This window comes from Vanellus vanellus (assembly GCF_965231255.1).
Source record: "Vanellus vanellus genome assembly, chromosome: 6".
Classification (NCBI taxonomy): domain Eukaryota; kingdom Metazoa; phylum Chordata; class Aves; order Charadriiformes; family Charadriidae; genus Vanellus; species Vanellus vanellus.
The window spans coordinates 44259118-44280068 of NC_138911.1; the positions used below are offsets into that span (position 1 = coordinate 44259118).

At 38.3% G+C, this 20951-nt stretch overlaps 1 protein-coding gene across 1 annotated transcript in view; it reads right to left on the reverse strand.

Annotated features, from left to right (window-relative positions):
• The window catches only part of SLC25A21 (solute carrier family 25 member 21), a gene marked incomplete at its 5' end in the record, with an annotated part of 117706 nt that overhangs the window by 59085 nt on the left and 37670 nt on the right, over positions 1-20951 (reverse strand). Inside the window, one exon of the mRNA XM_082485740.1 lies at positions 9082-9165. Coding sequence (XP_082341866.1) covers positions 9082-9165 — 84 coding nt within the window. The remainder of the gene's footprint in view (positions 1-9081; positions 9166-20951) is intronic.

A 20951-nucleotide genomic window follows, 5' to 3' on the forward strand; every position in this document is an offset into this window, starting at 1 on the left:
CTAATCTCGGAGGGGTCTTGGCACCTGACCCAAAAGCTTCTCACTGCCCGAAAATGTTTGTACAGCCCCGGGTGAGGCAGGGAAGCCCTGGAGAAGGGCAACACGTACGGCACACCGTGTGCCAGCTCTTCCCGGCTTTCTAACTCTAGATGGCTCTCGGCTCAGCAGCTCGGCTGCCTGCGGAGCATCCCCCCTCCGCTCCACGCCGCGGGGGTTGCATCTGGAGGCACGGGAGGTTTCGGGGCTCAGCTGCAGCACCGCGTCGGCTGCCCGAAGCGGGGCGAAGGGTGCCGGGCAGAAATGTCCCCATCGGGGCCCCAGGTGCAAACCTCTGCTTGGAGCAGCGGGGAACGTCGCTGTCACAGCAGTGAAATACTGCAGCTCCTCTCATGCTGAACCAAGTACTGAAGCAGGAGAAATTCGTGGCCATTATCCTGGGCTACCAAATTTGGCAGATATGTTCTTCAACTTCAGAGAACATAAACACGTTCAGAAAATCCGATGATACAGCATGGTATGATATTTTCCATACCCTAGACTAAAAGAAGGGCTTTTAGAAGCATAATTATTACATTGATCTATTTAAACAAGATGCTTGAAACCAACAGGAACCTAATGTGGTAAAATGATAAATATTCTTGAATGTTAAAATCATAAGGACTAAAAATTGAAGTTTTGCTGATCTTTCGCTAACTAGAGTAGATATAGATAAAAATGGATTGTAAACAATACTTGTAGGTGTTTTCTTACTTCTGTAAGTGTCTTATAATGCAGTCTTCTGATTCCAAACTGAAGCCTGTAGGAGCTATTGCTATGCACACTAATACCATAATGAGTACTTTTTATGTTATATTAGTAGAAAATAGAGACACTCAAGAAATTATAACTTTAAGATTAAAACAATCTGATTATGAAAATATTTGAAACTTAAAAAAATACCACTTGGACCTTTAGAAAATACAGAACAGACACTTATCCAGTGTAAACAGGTGGACCTCCAGTGGTCTTAGCAAATGATAATGACTAATGCCAGTTAAGGTCTGGCCTGTTTACTTCTAAGGTGCTTATAAGATTTACATTATTTTATTGTATTCTGTTCCTATGGGAAATAAATAAGCATGTGTTTCATCTTTAAAACATACGATTCTCAGAAGTGATTCTCTAAAAGAGTGTCCTTGTTTACTGTGTTGCCATATATACCAGACCAAATTTTGCAAGTAAAATGTGTGTCCATCAGTAATAAAAACGTGGTTAGCCAAACGCTCCCCTTAGTTACACCAGCACAATCTCATTGTATTTCAGAGAGCTACACACATAAAACTGGGAATAGAAGTTTTTCACATTCCAGAGCCATTTCTTATGTTTTCAAGTGTTAACATATGAAGATGGGGGTAGGGAACCTCCGGTCAGGAACAGAGAATTCTTGCCTGAAGGAGATGATGAAAACCTCATGACAGTAACATCACTGTAAATACTGCTGACTATCTGGAGCCAGCGCAGTGCACCGACTGGGGCGCTAGCCTCGCGGTCAGGACATCCAGCTTCAGCCTTCAAACTGCCACTACCTCCAGGTATGCCCTCAGACAAACTCCTTGACAAAACGGATTGCCCAATAAGTCTTCAGACCCCTTCTGAATTAGGAGCCTGTATCAAAGAATGCAATTTTATGTCCAACACACATGTTCCTCAGAACTTTGCCATTAACGTGCTACAGCGGGGCAAACAAACGACATGGTATCAGGCTGCTGCATGAGAACCACCTGCGTGCCTGCCCCACTCCAGACCTACACGACTCCCTGGCGCTTTACACCTCAACATCCCCATGTGTACAGTTGAGATAATGGTAGTTCCTTCTTCTGTGAAGTGTTTTGAGACCTATAGGTTAAAAGAACAAGTATCATCTTTGTTCCATGATTGCATAATGTTGCAAAAGCGTCCAGTCACTTGAGATTGTTGGCAAAACTTCACTGGATTACGAAATGGTTAATTTTTATCTACTTAAGAGACTAAAAGAATGCATGAACATTTTATAAACAGGCATGCATACACATACGTACACGCATTTTAAAATGCAATGAGGCATCAGAATTTCCTGACATTTTTGCTATCTTTATTGGGAAATGAGACAAAATTGACTTATCAAATGTGAATGTTTATTTACAAAGGAAAGTAGAGGGCTCATCACCTTCATATAGATACAAAAAATATGTCTCCATTGTGGCCATTATTAATCTAAAACCTTGTGAGCATAATGTAAATGACAATCTTAAAGTAAATTATCAGGAAAATTCTGTCAGTCAAATTTTCTGCCTTCCTCCTCTCTAATCATGAAAGCAGTCTTAATGATGATTTTACTCAAGGCTGTACCATCATTTAAATTTTATGGCTCAGCACCCATTTTGTATGAAAGAAATGACAGTTTTAGGACACAAGTCCAAACAAACTATAGACACCTATTGCGCGTAGGTCTATGTAGAATAAGCCATGGGTTAGTGAGAGTAAGTGGCACAAGAACAGTTACAGGGAAAGCAGATCTATTACTCTGCATACATATGTCATGGACTATGAAGAAGGAGCTCTTGCTAATTACCCTGAAGAAATTCGAAAATTCTTTTATTGTGTGGCACCTAAAGTCTAGGCTAAGGTATTTTGTTTTCCTTTCACTGCAGATGTGTGAGCCCCATTCCCCACAGGGCCACGTGAATTCTGTCTTTGCAAACTGCACAGGCGTGAGGGCGCTTGCCGCGGAGTGCCGCAGTTTCCCTGCAGAGGAACTGAGAGAGCCAGGTCTCAACCAACTTTTCTGTCAGCAAAGCAAATGGAATGGCTTACTTCCAAAAGTAAGTGGACAGATCAAACCATTGATAATTTTAATTATGTACTATGAGAACTTGCCACGTCCCTACCTAAATTTTGCAAGCTCATGCTCCCTGAAAATACGCAAATACTAGCTTTTCTAACACTGAGCATTTCTTCTTTAAAGATATGCAAAGTCAGCACAAGGGCTCAAAAATTCAGCTCTAAGACTTAAATTTTTATCCACAAAAGCCAACAGATTTCACACAGGTTCACAGTTTAAGCCAATACACCGTCCTTCACAACTTCAGTTACAGTTCTCGGTTCAGCAAGGTGTTACAAAGCTTATTTGACACTTTATGTTTCAGGTGATATTATTTCACACAGGAATACGATAATTATTTCTTAGACTCTGAATCACAGATTTTTACTGAAGTCTGCAATAGACACAATAGTATGGCAGGAAGATGCCAACATAGTATAATGTGACCCACAGAATAACTCTACAATGTGTGGGATAAAGAGAAGAAAAACTAGCGACATACCATGGACTATGGGGACTCATCAGGATAGATACAGACAGTCATTTTGGCACCATAGTGCCCTTTTCTGCATCTTCAGTCTCATTTTAGCAAGGCTTGTTCAAATATTATGAGTTTGTAAGTGGCGAGGCAGGCCAGGAGGACTAGAAAAGAGATGGATCTATATAGATATTGCTGAAGTACAAGTGCTAGCAGACCTTCCTCAGTGTTCAGGTGGAAGTTACTGTTCCTGTAGTGAGTGCAGCAGAGAAAAAGCGCCTGTGCTTCAGTTTGCAAGATCACAGTCTCTGAAACTGGCAGTGCAGGTGGGTCTCTAAGAAGAAACCAGATTCTTGAAGGTAGCAACAAGCATGGGGCCAAGTTCACTTCTGCTCCTCCTGGTATGAAGTGCTAACAAGAAACCAAAGAGTGGGGCAGAGAGCTGCGGGGGGAAATAACATCTTAATTCTGCTGGCCTCTTACAGCAGAGCCTAAAGTCTGGTCTTTTGATACCACAGGAATTCATGCCTCCAGTTAGTGGAAATGAATCTCCGCCTCATAACTGCTCGCTGGGAAAAGGGATTTTTGGCATGACTGACCATGTCACACTTCTCTGGTCGGCAATTTCATTGAAGGATTTGGAGAAGGGCTAGCCAAGTATTTGTATCTTGTATAACACTTATTTGGCAGCCTTCTGATAGGTCTCCTCAGCCCAGTTGGAAGAGCACACATCCAGCTGGGCCCCAGGAACGGGCGGTGATGATTGCTGGAGAGTGCCAGAGGCCGGTGCTTGCCTGCAGGGCTGGCAATCCTGCAAGTCTCCTTCCCTGACCTGCTGGCAATTAGAAGCAGCAGAGTATCGTCTGCAGCCAGCTGGGAGAGCCAGGCCTCAGGAGCACTGCCGTAGTCTCTCAAGCACTTGTTACCATGACAGACAGCCAAGGACAAAGGCAGGACCAAGACAGAGGCAGGATAAAGGAGAGCGCTGGCGAATTCCTTAATTGATGAACGATCGCTGATATCACGTAAACCAGGAACCCTCCAGCTTCTGCATGTTTGCTGACAACCCCGCGCTCATCCAGCTCCTGCTTAGTCTTGGCCGCTCTCCCACCTACTCCACCCGTAGCTGACAAGTTTTGTGCAGCTTTATAACCAAATCCCACTAATGTATGAATCAGTGTCGCTTAATAAAAAAAAGGTGTGTAATCATACAGACAATTATAGGTGCAAGAGAGTGGTAAGGCAGTGCTGAGAACAAGACAGGAATAGTCATAAAGCTATCGGGCCGTGTAAACACGGAGGCAATGGCTCCTTCCCAAACCAAATTAAACATAAATAACTAAATAACTCAGTAGAAGTCATGAAGTCTCGAATGGTCAATGACAATTGTGTTTTGCACTTTCCCAGGACCATCTAGTTCTAAGAAAGGCTAACAGCACTTTAAACTGTAACTTATTCAAGTGTTGAGTTATAAAACTGGAAACAGGAGACTACTGCCCTTGCTATTTCAGGCAACTTAATCAACGAATGAGAAAGTAACAGGTTTCTTGACTGAGTGCCTACCAAAAAAGCCAACTGCAACCCAGAACATTTACTGTTAAAATTATGAGCCCAGGAAAATGCAAGTTTATAAGAACAAAGATGTATACAGACTTGAAATAACCGCATCCATCATTTTAATGCTGTAACTGCCAATTAAGACAGTGCAGATGGGCATAATTTTCCATTCATAATATGAGACACAATACCATGTGTCTTTAATATAAATGCAACATATACATTCAGCTAGACCGTTGGTTTATTCTTACATTTCATATTCAAACCTAAGTCATTATCAAAGAAAAAGCGAGTGAATACAAATGCAGTAAAGATGACGACGATACAAAAATCGGTCATTTAACATAAACTAACCTCTTATTTGTAGGATCCAAGAAGAATGAAAAGTTTTCTCTATTAATGGTTTCAGTTAATCCCGTATCCAAACATTTTCCCCAATAAACATCAGATTATTTTTATGTTGGCTATAAAGCTGTCGCTCCTCAATAAACAGATATGCTCCTGGTGGGTTTTACCTCTGCTGTCAAAGATCTGTCAATTCATGCGTCATCTCATAAGCGAAACCAGAGAAGCTCGGACGCACGGCTCCTCGGGAATCCAGCTGGGCAGAGGTTGCTCACCACCTGAGAGGATTCACGTCACTGCAGCCCCCGTGCGACCGGCAGCAACTGGACTCTCCCAACACAAGTTCACAAAGCCCTGAAGTTAATACTCCTGCCTCGCTTTAATAGAAAGCTATGTGACCTTTAATGCTCTGCTCGACTAAGCCTTCCTTTAGTGACTCTCAATTAAATTTTATGTTTTGTGGCTCCCATTTTCTTGTAAGACAAGAAAAGAGTTCAAGGGATGGATCCTTCTTTGAAGAATTGAATTCCCCGTGGAGAAAATTTACTTCCACCTAAAGAGCTGCTCAAAGTTTGGGGGAAGGGAGCTTTTGTAGGGCTTCTTTTTCTGGTTTTTTTTTGGTTAAGAAATATCTAGTATTTTGTGAAGATAAAGGAGACTTCGGATTCTTTGAAAAGGACAGTGTTCTATTAGTGGTTAGACGGGAAATATTTCCTCTGTCCTTTTCGCTATAATGACGAGAAAATCAGAGGCACAGTTAAAGAAATCCTGGCCATTATTTGTGACGAAGAAGCTTTCCATGAAATCACCAGATTGCTACTGTGCTACTGCAGTAACATAATACTGGTTAATTTTCAGTAAGAGGCATTGCAGCAAATGAAACATTTGCATAGGTATTCATAAAAATAAGTACTTCCTAGGTTGATTCTGCAACATAACAAGGTCAAAAAATGAAGGCATTAGGAAGTGTCTTGTCTGAACTGGACTCTGCCATTCTAGCTCAAGGTAGTTGCTGCTATTGAAAATATAAGTAGAAATGAGCATAAGCACTATTCCCAAATGTAAACATATTCAGGAGCAGGCCATTAGTAACATTTCTTTTCCCACTATGTTCCTTTATTTAATTAGTTTGTTCTGTAGTCAACTTAACATAAAATACATATGCTGGTAGGGAATTCTGAGTGCTGGAGAGAGATGTCTAGACTCTTTATAGTCAGTGTACACTGAATCAGATATTTCAGAAAATCGGTCTAAAAAATGTCACACACCAACGGGTATTTCATATTGCCAGGATGAAATAAACATGAGGCATTAATGAATTTGTTATACCCTTCTCCCAGATTTACACACCTGAATCTGAAGACCTCATAAAATGTTTTTGTTTGTTTGGTATCTAAATGTGAAGCTCTTTCTTGGTACACTCTTCTGCATATTTTTGTGGTCACCCAAGGAGGGGGTTATCAGGATTCACTGTTTCCACTAAGTAAAATACTTCGCAGTCACCTCTCTCAGTTTCCTCACAAGTGCCATAATCACCATGTTCCAGAAACTGGACAACTTGGGCAGATGGGAACGCAAGACTCATGGAGTCAAACAGGTTTTCCATGATTAGTTGATTGCTTTTTTTTATTTTTAGCCAAAATTGAAGATTATATTGTATCTGAGATTACTTGTGTCCTTTTTTTCTAGTGCTTACTACTGATGACTGTTTAAATGCGACCTTCTGCCTCTGCCTAATGTTCTGGAGAAAAACAGGTATTCATAGAAGTTGCTTTTTGTTTAGATCATTATTGACTGCTTTTGCAACAGGCAAGTAAAACTCTGTATTAGGTCTAGCCTGACAGAAGTTTAGTGCAATCCATTGCTAAATTGTGATTTAAATCTATAATAATTGCATGTACGCATCTTCTTGTCTTTCTTATAGAGTCATGACTTGATATGAATATAAAAAAAATTCCGATTTCTTTCCAGTATTGGGGTACTACCGTTCTACAGCAAAAAAAAAAACAACCCAACCCAACAATCTTCATCTCTCCTTTCTGAAGTTCATTCACAGATGACTACTGTGCTGAGACCCTTCGTTGTTTCTCCACAGTCAAACCGTTTATGTGTGTTAGGCAGCAGACTGTCTGAACAGTGGGAAAATAATAACGGAGACAAATCCATAGAACAAGTGATAGCTATGTTTCTGAGAAGCATTTGAAAAGCACAACACGTAAACCAGTTGAAACACAGAGTATTTGTTTCCTTCTTCTCCTCCCCCAAATATTAAGAGAACTGTATTTTGTATGGTACATTGAAGTTTGCAGTGTCCCGCTACTGTTTTATACATGTGGGTTGTACAAATATCCAGTTACACAATATAATAATGTAGGTAATAAAATAAGACCCTAAAATCAGTTAACGTGGAAGCTGTCTCTTGATTTAGATTCGTTCTCTTGATACGTCTACCCATTCTTAACTTTACATTTTGTGACCAGCTCAACAAAATAAAAATACCAGTAAGCTTGGATGAGATAAATAGGATTTTCATGCTCACTGACTTAAATAGTGAAACTAGTTCTGTATTTAAAAATATTGACATGATTGTAAATACTAATACTTTCCTATTATGAAAACATAGTTCTCTTTTGAGAAGCAATAAAATTAACATAGACTCAGCTTAGAAAACACCAGAAGCCACAAATTATCACTTTTTGTGAAATCTTTTTAGCTTTTATGCTTTTTAATGCCTTGTAGCAATAATGCACAACAGTAGTCTTTCATCTAAAATGAATTTACCACTGATAAGGGCAAATGTGACAATGTCCTCTTTCAACACCTTAACGAAGCTTCTCTACATCTCCCCACTTTAGCCATTCAAACCGTCCAGTTCTATATCTAAGTCCTTATGTACTGTAGCTCAGCTAAACCTCACTACAAGAAACAAAACTGGTCTAGTTCATTTTCACTGCCCATCTCACCTCTGTTTTTCCAGTACAGCTCCTGGACTCACTGTGCTGCCTCCATACGTGGTATCTATGCCAGTATACATAAGAACAGTTCCATCTTGATGAATATATGGATAAAAATATGGGTTGCTATTGTATTTACAAAGTTCTTGCAGAAAGCCTGCCAGCTACTCAAAACTGGGATTTACTAATTAGAGTCACCTTGATTAAAGCTAGCTCCCAAAGAGCTCCTGTGGATAACAGGCTTAGCTTTAAGCATACGATCAGTCCCATTACATTCACTGGCTTTAACTGGACTGCTCATAAAATTAAGCATGTATTTAAATGCCTCTCTGGACCAGAGCCCAAGTCCCTTAGAGGAGCTCAGGCTTGGAGCAGTGGTACCTTCTGAAGCCAGTACGATTCAGGTGACTATGGATCCTAAATCCTTTCCCATACTCTGTCGAACCGAAAAGCTGTGGAATTTTGCGCACACGGGTCCTGGAAACATTGCCCACCATGGCTAACTGGGAATGCCAGTTCATCAGAGCTTGCAAACAAGTACTTCACTGAACTGGTAGTGGCTCAGGCTGGTCTCATTCAGAAAAGCAGGACAAGAAGATACAAGAGGGTAGATACTGCACGGCACCGATGCGGCCATCCTGCTCCCAGTACTGAACCAGTGTTTGCCCTGGTGTCTCTACACAGCTCTGCATTCTGGTCTTTAAGCATATCCTAACAGCAAAATTAGGTATTGTGAGTGTAACTAATGTTAAGACTTTTCAAATTGTGCTCGTTATGTAAGACTACACGTTTGCCAAATTCTGGCAATTGCAAGAAAGGGTGGAATATAAAGAGGATCTAATGTCTGGAAAATGGGTGATTAAAAAAGGTCACATAAAATTGACAATTTTAAAAACATATACTCTTACCCTTCTCGTTGGAAAATAGTCCTAAAACAGTCCCCTAGGCTCTTGTAACCGGTCGGATCAGTTTTCCCTCTTTGAATTTGGAACCTAAAAAAAATACAATTTACATCACAGCATGAGAAGTCAGGGATTTTAAGTCACTTTTAACTTTCCAATTATTATATAAAAGGAGTTTTAAAGTTTTTTTTATGTATCTGATTCATTATTATATACTGTTCCTGATATACTTATTAACACTGTTTTCATAGAAGCTGTTAAACTAAGGAAAAATAGAGCTTTAGTAGTAACTTTTTTTGTAGTTTATGGAACTCACAGTATAGCTATCACCTTTGACATTTACACCTCTTTTTAGTTGTTTGAAAAATAAGCTGTTAACCCTGTGCCTGATCCAAAGCCCACTGAAACTAATGGCAGTCTTTGAGTCAAACCCTGTTTTTGAAAATCTGAAATGGAATACTATCGTGGGTTTCACTATGAAATGAATCCACTGTGCAGTTTCTTTGCTTTTATATCTGACGCAATTACAATAAAAATCAACCAGAGACATGACCAGAAATTAGAGCACCATTCATTTTTCATAATTTAATAATAAGATGAACAATAAAAGCAAGCAATGAATTCTTTTAATTAAAACCTTGTTTTCTCTATTCACATTTTGACAACAATAAAGTTTTCAACAGGAAGCTTGTGGCCTCGAAAGGAAAATTAAGATTATGATTTAAGATTGTAAACCTCTTTTTATTTATGATTTATGGATAGCATAACATATGGATAACAAACTATACTATTCTACTAAGAATCTCAGTTAGATTACCCAATTTCTTGCAGTTTTAAAACTGCAGCCAACACATTCAACTCAATAGTATGGAGAAATTTTGAATACATTTTAAGCAATAAAACTTCCTTTTAAACTGCTAATTACTATACAGCACTCGAAAAAAAAAAAAAGAAAAAGAATATTGATGTTAGTAATTCCAGTCTACAGCAGCCCTGTATCAGGCAATCACTAAGTTTGCTTTATCACTAAGTTCAATAATGATTCTACACAACAAATAGTGTTCAACGGTTCCAAGGAATAACTGACATTATAGTCAAGAACATCACATGCCACAGGTACGCTGCTGTTCTGAGAAACATCTATGTTACTTATTCTAATCATGATACTGAATCTCATTAATATGTAACAAACAAAGGTATTTTTAACTCAATGTTAAACAGCAACGTTCTCCTCTCTCTCAACAGAATTCAGTAGGGTCAAGTCAAGGTTTGTATTGTGGCAAAAGGCATTGATTGTTTTGAACATCAGTATTTCCTAAGCCATGTTCTGTGCTAACACATCTAACGTTTTATTCACTTTGAGGAAAAAATTTCCAGTGATGTAATACAATTCGTTGGGCAATTATGAAGGCAAGCCCACACCTTTTTTGAAAACAGTTAGAAGGAAACACTGAGCCCCTCCATAGTTCTAATAAAAGTAGTTCAGGCACATCTGGGATCTCTATCTGGGGTAACCTCTTTTATTAGCACAAGAACTTGCTGCCAAGTTGGCAGAGCGGAGAATGCTATTCAATAGGCTTACATTCAAGTAAGAGCTGATGCATAACATTTTGTCTGAAAAGAACCCTTGGGAAGGCTAATAGTTGAAAAAAATGCCTCAATGCCATCACACAAAGTCCAACAGCAATATCAGCTACAGAAGCTTTCACGTTGTGGCAATCAAGCAATCAAAATTATAACAGAAAGTAGATTGTATGCACATTTTAATATATTTAAGATTTGACTGTTTATACCTCTCTGTTCAAAACCCAAAATGGCTTTCTTTCGCTTAAAGAAATCTTGCAAAAACTCGCTAGTAAATAACTTTTTACAAGTATTTAAATACAAGTATTTAAAAAATAGAGTTTTCTTAACCCAAGCTCTTTTCCTCAAGTTTCAAGATTTGGCCCGCTTGTAAACTCAGAACAAAGCATCACTGTTTCTAAAACATCCTCTGAATAATGCCCCTTCCCTCTCTTTCACCCTGCGAATGCTCAAGCATGTCCTACTAAGCACGTGTGTAAGGTTCCCCACTAAGTCACGCACACACAACTGTTTGTAGCACTGAGGCTTTAATCCCAGACCCACTGTGGATCTCAACAACGTGGTGAACATACTTATGCAATTTTGTTTTACAGTTAACACAGTGTTGACTTCTCAACTAAACTTAAATGATTTAATAAAAATAGATCTTTGATAGCAGTAATGAAAATCACAGGAGAAGAAATGCAATAATAACATATATAATTTATGTGTATCAGATGAAGGGCAACTTTTCGCTAAAGAAGTTAAATCAAAGGAGGTTTACACTTATTTCAGTTTTTTGTTTTAATGTAGATAAGACCTTAATATTAAATGAGTCCGTTTGTAACACTGAGTCACACAAATAACATATTCCTTCCTTTAGGGTTTTTGGATCCATTCCTCCCCTAGTAAATCTTTTTTATAGCTTTAACAGCGATCCTAAAATACATGCCAATTATGTGCTTCAACCTGGATCTGCGAATTGAGTTCTTTGATTCAGAATTGCTTGCCTCAATAAAATCATCTGTAACTTTTTAATGAACTAGCTAATTGATCACCAGCACTTGTTACAAGAAGCTCAGGGAAGAGCTGAAAAAATGTTTGCTTGTCTTGCTGGAGGCGGCAGCAGCTTGTACGAGTAATCTTAATAATACAGACGAGCGAAAGCATTCACTTCAAAAAACAACCTGGCCTGTTTTTAACGATTGTTTAGAGGAATGAACACAACTGGGGGATACGTAATGGCTTTCTCTGCTTCGAATCCATTCCTTTCTAAAAGCATTATAAACCCACTGAATTTCATGCATTTTTGAAAGCTGGATGCCTGCCTTGTATGTTATTAGCTTTGCTAGAACAAAAAAGATAAATTCTCCTATAAATATAATCGGAGCATTAACTTCTGATCGAATTTATTATTATGAAGTCTGGAAAGAAGAATGTGCAGGCAGTGTTCACAGACGTACGGGCAGAGAGGCTTTTCCAGGACTGGAATGAACGACCTGCTACTCACTATCAGCTTACAACTAGTGTCACTGGACACTCCAACATGTTAGGTGTCTACCGAAAGCTTTATCACTCTAAAAACAATCATCCGGCTAACATCCCCCCACCCCCATTTTCCTGCTTCTTGGCTTTCTGGCCAAAATGCTGTGGTACTGAGCACTCTGACCATGGGAACGCTCACAGAGCTGTGGGAGACACTTTGGCCTCCAGGTTACCTCTTCCTACCCGGGACCAACCCCCGGCACCTACAGCCTACCCTCTTGGCTCCTCCTCGCAGTTCTCGCCTCCAGTTCCCGTGCCATGAGGGACCTCACAATCCCCCTTTCTGGCTCGTAGCAGCAGGGCTTGGTCTTTTATACCCCCTTTGACTGAACAGTACCTTTGCAGCAGCTGTGTTTGGTACAGACATGCCCTGATGTTGTTTATGAAGAGAACACCAGTGTCCTTCCCTGTTCACCCCAGAAGACACACGGCTGGGATCTCAAAAAGTGGAAATCATGTAAAACCATTTGAGGTTTTGGGGTCTGTTCAAAAGGCAATATCTTAATTGAAAACTCTGCATGCTCCAAAACCATGAAAATATTTTAACTTATCCACACTAATCAGCACTGCGACTACTACTCGTGAAATGAATAAACCTCAATTATTCTTATTTTATTGCATGCGAGAGAGCATTTTTTATGGTTATAACAGTCCTTGATCAATAACTCTCAACAGGCTCAGCCTGAAATCCCGCAATGCAGAAGATGCTTGAGTCCTTTCATCAGTTCTCTGAACCACTTACCATTTAAAAAGTGATACATCATATTGTGGAGCAATGACTCTACATAAACACACATATCTGTTTCCAAAGCCTAACTTACAGTTCTCATTGGTTTTATAATAGCCAGTATTTTATTCTGAGTTTTATAAAATCCTCAGTCCACAAGATGCTTTCCTGCCCCCCCTTCCTATTGCAAAAATCCTCTAAGTAGACTTTTCTAACAAAATCAACATCTACAGAACAAGCAGATGCGTGTGTTTTCTGAAAAAACAAAACAAAACAAAACAAAACAACCCCCAAAAAATATTTTTTCTCTCTCCATCAGTTGCTAAATTTTTTGCTCATGCTTGCTGAGCATCTCATCAAAGTTGTCTTGTGGATGTCTGCCACTACAGTATCCAGGTATACTTAAAGTCTGTTCACCACAACGTTACCTCACAATCCTCCCCCTTGTATTTACTGATCTGGGCTGGAGAAAGATTTCCAATTCATGCTGAAATTGTTTTAGTCATCTTCAAATCTAAAAGGAGGAAACCAGTATTTTCATATCTAGATTCAAGTAGATAGTGAGCAGTTAAATCCCAGCTATGTAGGACAACCGCAATGTGATGTGGAGCAGACTAGACTCATCAAATTCTTGCCACTGGGTTTGCAAAGACTATACCCTTATGCGTAAATTCCAGATTTTCTTCCTGCTTTTATACAGTGCTGCTGACTAGTTCCTCAACCACAAATTTCAGAGGGAAAGAAAAACACTGACTCAGAGAACCAGGCTTTATACCATGTTGCAGTGCTTGCCAACAAGTGGCAGTCTTAGCTGTATTTTCCTTCTCTTCCCATGTCTTGTAGGATTTTGTCATTTGTTCTATTCTATTTTGAATAAAGCTCTTAACATTTCCCTCCACGATTGGGACTTACGCAGTACCAAAGCAAATAAACTCAGGTACTGAGGTGTTTAGATGCTGTAAAGAAAAGAAGAGAGCTATATGGCATAACAAGAAGACAAATTAAACTATCTGTCCAATGTTAAATTTAAAACAACTTTTAAATAAACTTACAGCCTTCAGAAAACTGAAAACATTTATAGCTTTTTTGCACTTTCAGTAATTCCCATGATTCCAGACACTTCTAGCTGTAGTTACCCCTACCAGCATAAGTTGATAAAAAATGTATAGTCTGAAGCTTTATATAAATATACATTATTTAACAGTTCACATGCTTATAATAAAAAATGACTGCATTGTAATTTAAAAAGATTTTGATTTGCTAACTTAAACATTTATTCAGGTGTTACTACTAGTTAGTGCTATCTACTGATGCTTAGATTTCATGCAAAACTTTGCACTGCAACATGGACCTCGATAATATAATTTATTTAACTTTTTGGCTCAAGTTCTTTGAGTTGCTTATGTTACTTATGGGATAATAACTAAATTGAGAGTATAATTCTGTCACTTATTTTAACAGTAAATCATATGAGCTGTTGAAGAACTGAATATTAGATTTCCAAACAAAAAACCTAATTATTTTAAGCCAAAGATATAAATTTTGCTACTGCAGGGGTCGTATTTTAAGTATTATAGTATTGCTATGATGATTATTTAACTGCAAAACCCATATAAGAATACAATAAAGTAGTAACATAGAGAACAGGCAAAGAAAGAACTTATTCCAATCATTCTCTACAGTAGACATAGATTTGCCTCCATCTAATCACAGAATTTTTCATACGGTTCGTATTTAATTCACAAGTAAAAAAGCAAAATCATAGGTAGAGAAGTATTACCAAAAATTATTTGAAAATTCAGGTAAATTAATTCCACTTTGTTGGAATTTGTGATATTCCTTAGTTTATTTACCTCTGACTTTTGGTGGAACATGTTTTTTTTTGAAAAAGAAGAAAGAAAGGAATAGTAATAATGGAAATAATTGTAAAGATATCCTGAAAATTCAAAATCCTCTGCAGGGATGACTTTTATGCGAGTTAGAACATCACCTACCAGGTATATAAAAAATTACCAAACACAAACTGATGAATTCTCACATTTACCAAAGCATCTATCAAACACTCCAACTCATAGATTTGTCCATTCCACATCTGACCTCTGCCTTATTGCAATTCCGATCTATTCTTCTGTCTACTGCCTATCTGATTGGTTATTCAGCAATTTGTAGTTTCACAAAAAAAAATATCTCAGAAACTGCTATGAAATATAAGTAGGGCAAAAGGAGGAAACGTTACCAGTGGATGAGAAAGAAGCAAACACCTACATCTTAATAAGGAGTACATTCACAGCAAAAGTTAGAGCTAGATCAGCAGCAGATTTAGCAATTTACAGCAGAATTTAGATGGATCAGATTGGCTATTCTGATCAAAATTTGAATCCAGTAAGAACATCATCAGTCACTACTTCCCTTTAGTTTAGCTAAAAGCAATTTATCTAAGTCCTCATAAAGCAATTGATCTAAACTCTTTCAGCCTCGACGATGAAAAATTCCCATGAGTGGCTTACTCTGAGCTTACAATTTTTTGAAAACATTTTCACTGCATGAACTGTGTCATTGAACAGAGAAATAGCAAAGTGCTAAATACGACAAAATGGCCAAAGTGCTTCACTGGTACTCTCAGTCAGTTGTCTGAATGTGAGTTTTATTCTCAGAGCAGACTAAAGCACGCTAATCACAAAAATAACTTCATCTTTCCTGTACTTCCTATTTCTTTTACAGATAACTTTCCTCTGTCTCTTGCTTTTGTATTCAAGCTAAGCAGCATACCATTCTATCATAAATATCGGTATAAAGCAGTACTACATATATCAAGATTGTAATAAAGTGTTTTAGAAATGAAAGCTGTATTACGTCAGCTACTAATGAAGAACTGTTCTACTTTTTTCTTCTGCAGTAATTTTTCCATTATGTGCATGAGACAAACACACAGTAGCTATAATGTCAGAAAGTTTTCCTTTACATGTAGTTTTAGAAGAGAATATTTAACAAAAATAAACTTGACCAGAAGTGGCTCAAATTAACCCACGTAACTGTTTCATGATAATCTACTCAGGTAATTTTGCTAATGAATATCAAAAATAATTAGTCAGCAGTTACATACAAATAATTTAATGCCTTGTTGAGAAAGAAATACAGCAGAAACTATATTCAAACCATAAATCTTTTTAATAATCTAATTCCATCAATGAGTGTGTGTGTGGAGGGGGAGTTCAAAAGAAGAAGAACAACAAATTTAGTGAAAACTACCATTTTGGGGGAAAAACTGGTCAGAGAAACATCACACGTACTCATAGCTATGACGTTGTGCAAGTTGCCTTTTATTTCAAGAATGAAAATACTGGGAACACCTGCATGTTTCAAAGCAAGGTGAAATGAGGCTCCGAGCTGGCGTCCTCCCCACCTACTGCACACACACAGTGTTTCCCTATCTTCAGTCCCCAGCTTCCAAGCCCTGTTACGCTCTTGCGTTTCCGGGGTCCCAGACACAACCGGCAGCTGTGGGCTTCCACGAGCTCCTCGCAAAGTACCAGCCTTCCCTCTCAGCTACGGACCTGCAAACAGCACGCATTTTTATTATCCTTTAGAAATCGCTCCGATGTTCTTCTGGCTGAAAAGCCCATCTCCAAGTCCTGCTCGGAACGGCTCCGCTGGCCTCTCCGCCCGCGTTCTGGATACCTCAAAGGTACAACTTTTGTCCTTGAACCTTGGCTTTGGCTGCCTGGATACAACTTCTGAGCACAAGTTAAGATGACAGCGATGATCATAAAGGGACAGTTATATTTGAAAGATCACACAATATTTTGTGTGAAAGATCATGCAATATGTGTGGCCTTGACAATCTTATGAAGGTAAGATCAGCTAGGAAGTGACCTCTGTAAAAGTAATAGGTAAATTTAAACACTGCTTGGTTTTTTTTTGTCCACATCTTCTTGTGTATAAAGCACTTAGTTATACTGGTGAATGAATCTGCAGAAATCAGTAATGGTAAAGCCAGCCTTTTGTTTTTTTCGCAGAGACGGTTTACTTCTGAAACCTCCTGTAATCTCTATTTCCTAACTAAAAACAGCCCCCCCAAATCTATGGGGTTTTTTGCCCCTTATCTAAACTGGACAAATCATTGGAAATGGCACCACAAGGAATAATTTTGTATGGTCAGAGATGATGGAGTTATTTTTATGATTTTAAATATAGGTAGTCACTCATGGCCTAATAAATACATCAACGGAAGTCTGGTTTTCATTAGTTTTGGATAAAGTCTTGTATGTTTTCCTTAAAAACAGCTTATAGAGAAACAACAGAAAAATGAGGAGGAATATAAACTAATGAGTAGAAGAGATTTCACAAGAAATCAGGTATCAGATTATATTACATAAAGGCCCCAGTATCCAGTCCCAATTCAAGGAAAAATGAGAATGTGGTTTGGCTGATTTCAGTGTGCAACATGTGCCTGCTTAAAATCTGTCCAGTTTCTTATCGCAGTTTAACTTCTGTTACAAAAATGTATATCCTCTCTTGACCTTTCTCAGCTGGACTAGATGGACCTTTAGGCTAACCCTGTAGAGCCATTCTTGTGTCCTGTGACATTACTGCGATCTATGAATCCATTACTGAGTCTGCAAATTGGAGGCTTTGGAAAATTCAAGTGCAAGTATGAACATTTCATCTATCAGTTAAAACTGTTATGGTATCAATGATACCAGATTAGAGGAATAATTTTGCTGTCTTTAAAAAGTAAGGGTATTCTCTATTACTTCAGAAAGGCAAAGGCAAATCTTAATGCAGCTTTGTAAAATAAAGCATGTGTCTGATAAGCCACAGGAAGGCTTCAAATGAGTAATTATTACTGGTCATTACTGGGTAATACCTGAAATACAAACAGTAAGCATTGTTCTAAAACTTTTCCAGGTTAGGAAAATGTAATTAAGATCTAGATCCCACAGGAAAAAGTCACTTTTTAATTCAACAATTCCTACAGAAAGAGCCAAGTACTTCTACATATTTTTCTCAACATAGCTTTGATTTCAGTGTCCCCTATGGTGATCACACAGCACTTTTCTTTCTGAGAAGGCAGGAAAATCGTTGCGGCTTTGTGGCAAGAAGGTTTTGGGGGAGGATTATTTGGCGGGTTGTTCAATACTTTTCAGTATTCATTAGAATTTTAAGTTCTTTGATGAGATCAGTCCCATTATAGCTTAGTGTATTCTTGGGGTTTGTTTTTTTTTTTTAGTATTAAAGTGATTTAGCACCAACAATTTGCAAACCGCAATGAAATATACACTACACTTGCTCCCTACGGTCAAAGTAGGAAAGATAACCAAAAATATCTTTTCTCCCAAAGGAAAGAAATGCTCAAATACAGAAATCCAAATTCATTTTTGGTGGAAAATAGCCAAAATCATATTGTGAGTTGCTGAAAGAAGTGTTAGTTTTGAGTGCTCACCCAACCTCCTATACTTATACTGGACAATATTTAAAAGGGAAACAATTTCATTAAGATATTGCAGCTGAGATTTTTAAAATACTGGAAGGGATACAACTACTGAAAAGCAAAGCTAAACACCCTGCATTTGAGAACCTTAACTCGCATGCCCTTTCTTATTAACAGACCAACCATCTACACTGACTAATAGCTAACATACACAACAATATACATTATCTACTATGCATATGCTGATTCTATGTAAAAAGGACTTTTTTCTATTAGATTGTATGGCTGAGCGACAGTAAATGTACACCCTTAAAGTAGCACTACCTTTTGAAATGAAACTAGTAAAATGAGGAAATTCTGCATTAAAGACTGAAACTCAACTCTTACCCACCCAGCTGTGCCCCAATATTACAGCTTATATGGAATTCATTATCAGCCAGTGCTGAGCGACCTCAGCGATTCCTAACATACAGTAGGGCATAACAAGGCAAGTTAAGGATGAAATTTCCTCTGAAGCGCTATGACTTTCTCTGCTGCGGTGACTTAACGTAAAATTAGTAAAACATTGCAACACTCTTGCTTTCTGTAATGCAGTTTATCTCAAAGAGCGCACTTCCCTCTGTAAAAAGCAAAACAAAAATGTTACCCCATAACTTTAAGGAAAGTTTGCTGTGTCTTGAAATGGTAGCTTGCCAGTGTCCTTCAGAGACCACAGATACATAACCACACTTTCAGCAAATTTTTTTGTAACGTTAAGATTTATCTGAGGAAGTGAAGAGAAACCTTTGACACCTGGGAATATACCTCACCGTATGAAGATATTGCAAAAATAAAGAAGATGAGTTCTCACAAATTCCTTGTAATGGAAAAATAGCAGCTATTTGCAGACTTCAGAAGATTTGTTTTTATTTTTCTAATAACTCTTATACCATGAATAGTTAACAACAAAAAAATAACGCTCAACAAACCTCAGAAGAATCTAGAATCCAGGCTGTACGCTGTGATCAGAAGACTAATTTTGAGTATCCAAAACTGTGAATCACAGTTGCTACAAAGCTGTCAGGGTACTATTTCTTTGCAGAACTAAAAAGCCCCACCCAATGAGATTATTTTTCTTATTTGTAAATACATTTTGAAAACTAATGAAGTTCAACTTCAAGTATTTTACGGCCCAGTTTTAAACTCCAGAAAATAAGACTTAATGCTGTAATGGAAACACTAACAGGCTCTTGACAACAGCCGTGCACGGCTGCACCTTTATATCACAACACACTCTCCCAGCTGAAAAAACTCACTAGTTATCCAGGACAGTCTGGAAAAAAGAGCGTTGTTATTTTAGGAAAGACAGTTGCTTGAAAATTGGCGTAAAGTGGCGAAAATTAAAAAGGAAGGTTTCTTTTTTTCCCCAAACTCAACCTAACTACTCCATAAAGTAATGCACAAATCATTCATTATAATGAGTCATAACAATGATTTGTGATCTTCCCAGTTTTCATTTTATGCCCCTCTGTTTTTCCTTAAAGACAGGAGGATAGACAAAGACTGGAAACTTTGGGTCATATGGATCACGGCACCACTGCTATGTCTGGAATTTTCTTATAAATATCCTATTGCTCTGAGGTTCATAGGCCTGACTGAAACAGCAGGGACGATCTCATTTGTACTTTTATAGTTGTAGAGGGATTTGCAAGAGTTAACGCAATTTTCCATAATATTTCTTACCGACTTCAGGAATAAAGGGAGAGTTCCCTTTTTAATCAGTATCTGAAACATTGTTAAGTCTAAAGAAAAAACAGGACTTCTTTCAGATTTAACAAGACTTTTCCAAGTGCTGATAAGTTTAAAGGTACAAAGCAAGGCAACTTTTGAAAAAGAGAGGATTTCAGAAAAGCGTTTGTGGGTAGCAGGCAGTACAGTAGTCTGGAGGATATACTTCTCAGCAGATTTTACTGCTTGTTTGAAGCCTTGTACCTTTTAAAGATTGTTTTTCCAAAAAGAAATGTTAAGTGATTCCTTTTGATTTCATGAAAACCTTCAAATCAAGGAAATATCTCCAGGTTCTGTTACAGCAATGTCTATCTCAGAAAACAAAAGGTTTCACTAACCACCAGTTGGAAGCTAGAAAAACTCCTCCTTGTGTTTTGTACATTCACAGAAGTCTTTTAAAGGCATTTTGCTCATGTTCTTCTCCAGGCAGGCAGGCAGACTATGCTAACATGGCCGATTCGACTCAGCCATTGAGCCTGAGGACTGAAAAACAGGCACAAGAAAAGGCAGTTCTGATGTTGCCAGGCAGTACTTCTCAGCGACTACTGCTTTGTTTCTTTACCACGTTCAGTAACCCCCTCCATACACCCACTTAGTCAAGGCTTCGTAGCGCTGCATGGACTCAGAGATAAAACCAACTGAATTATTGAATGCCTACTGATAAATAAAATGCGCTTCTTACAAAATGCCTGTTTGAAAAAGCGTTTCTGCATGCTTATACAGAATTAATAGGAAATTACTATATGTTATTGCACATAACGAGCGGAATTATGCCTTTGTTGGTCCATAAATTGCAATGTGTTGTCTAATGCCAAACGAAGAGTGCAATAAATAAAACCCTAA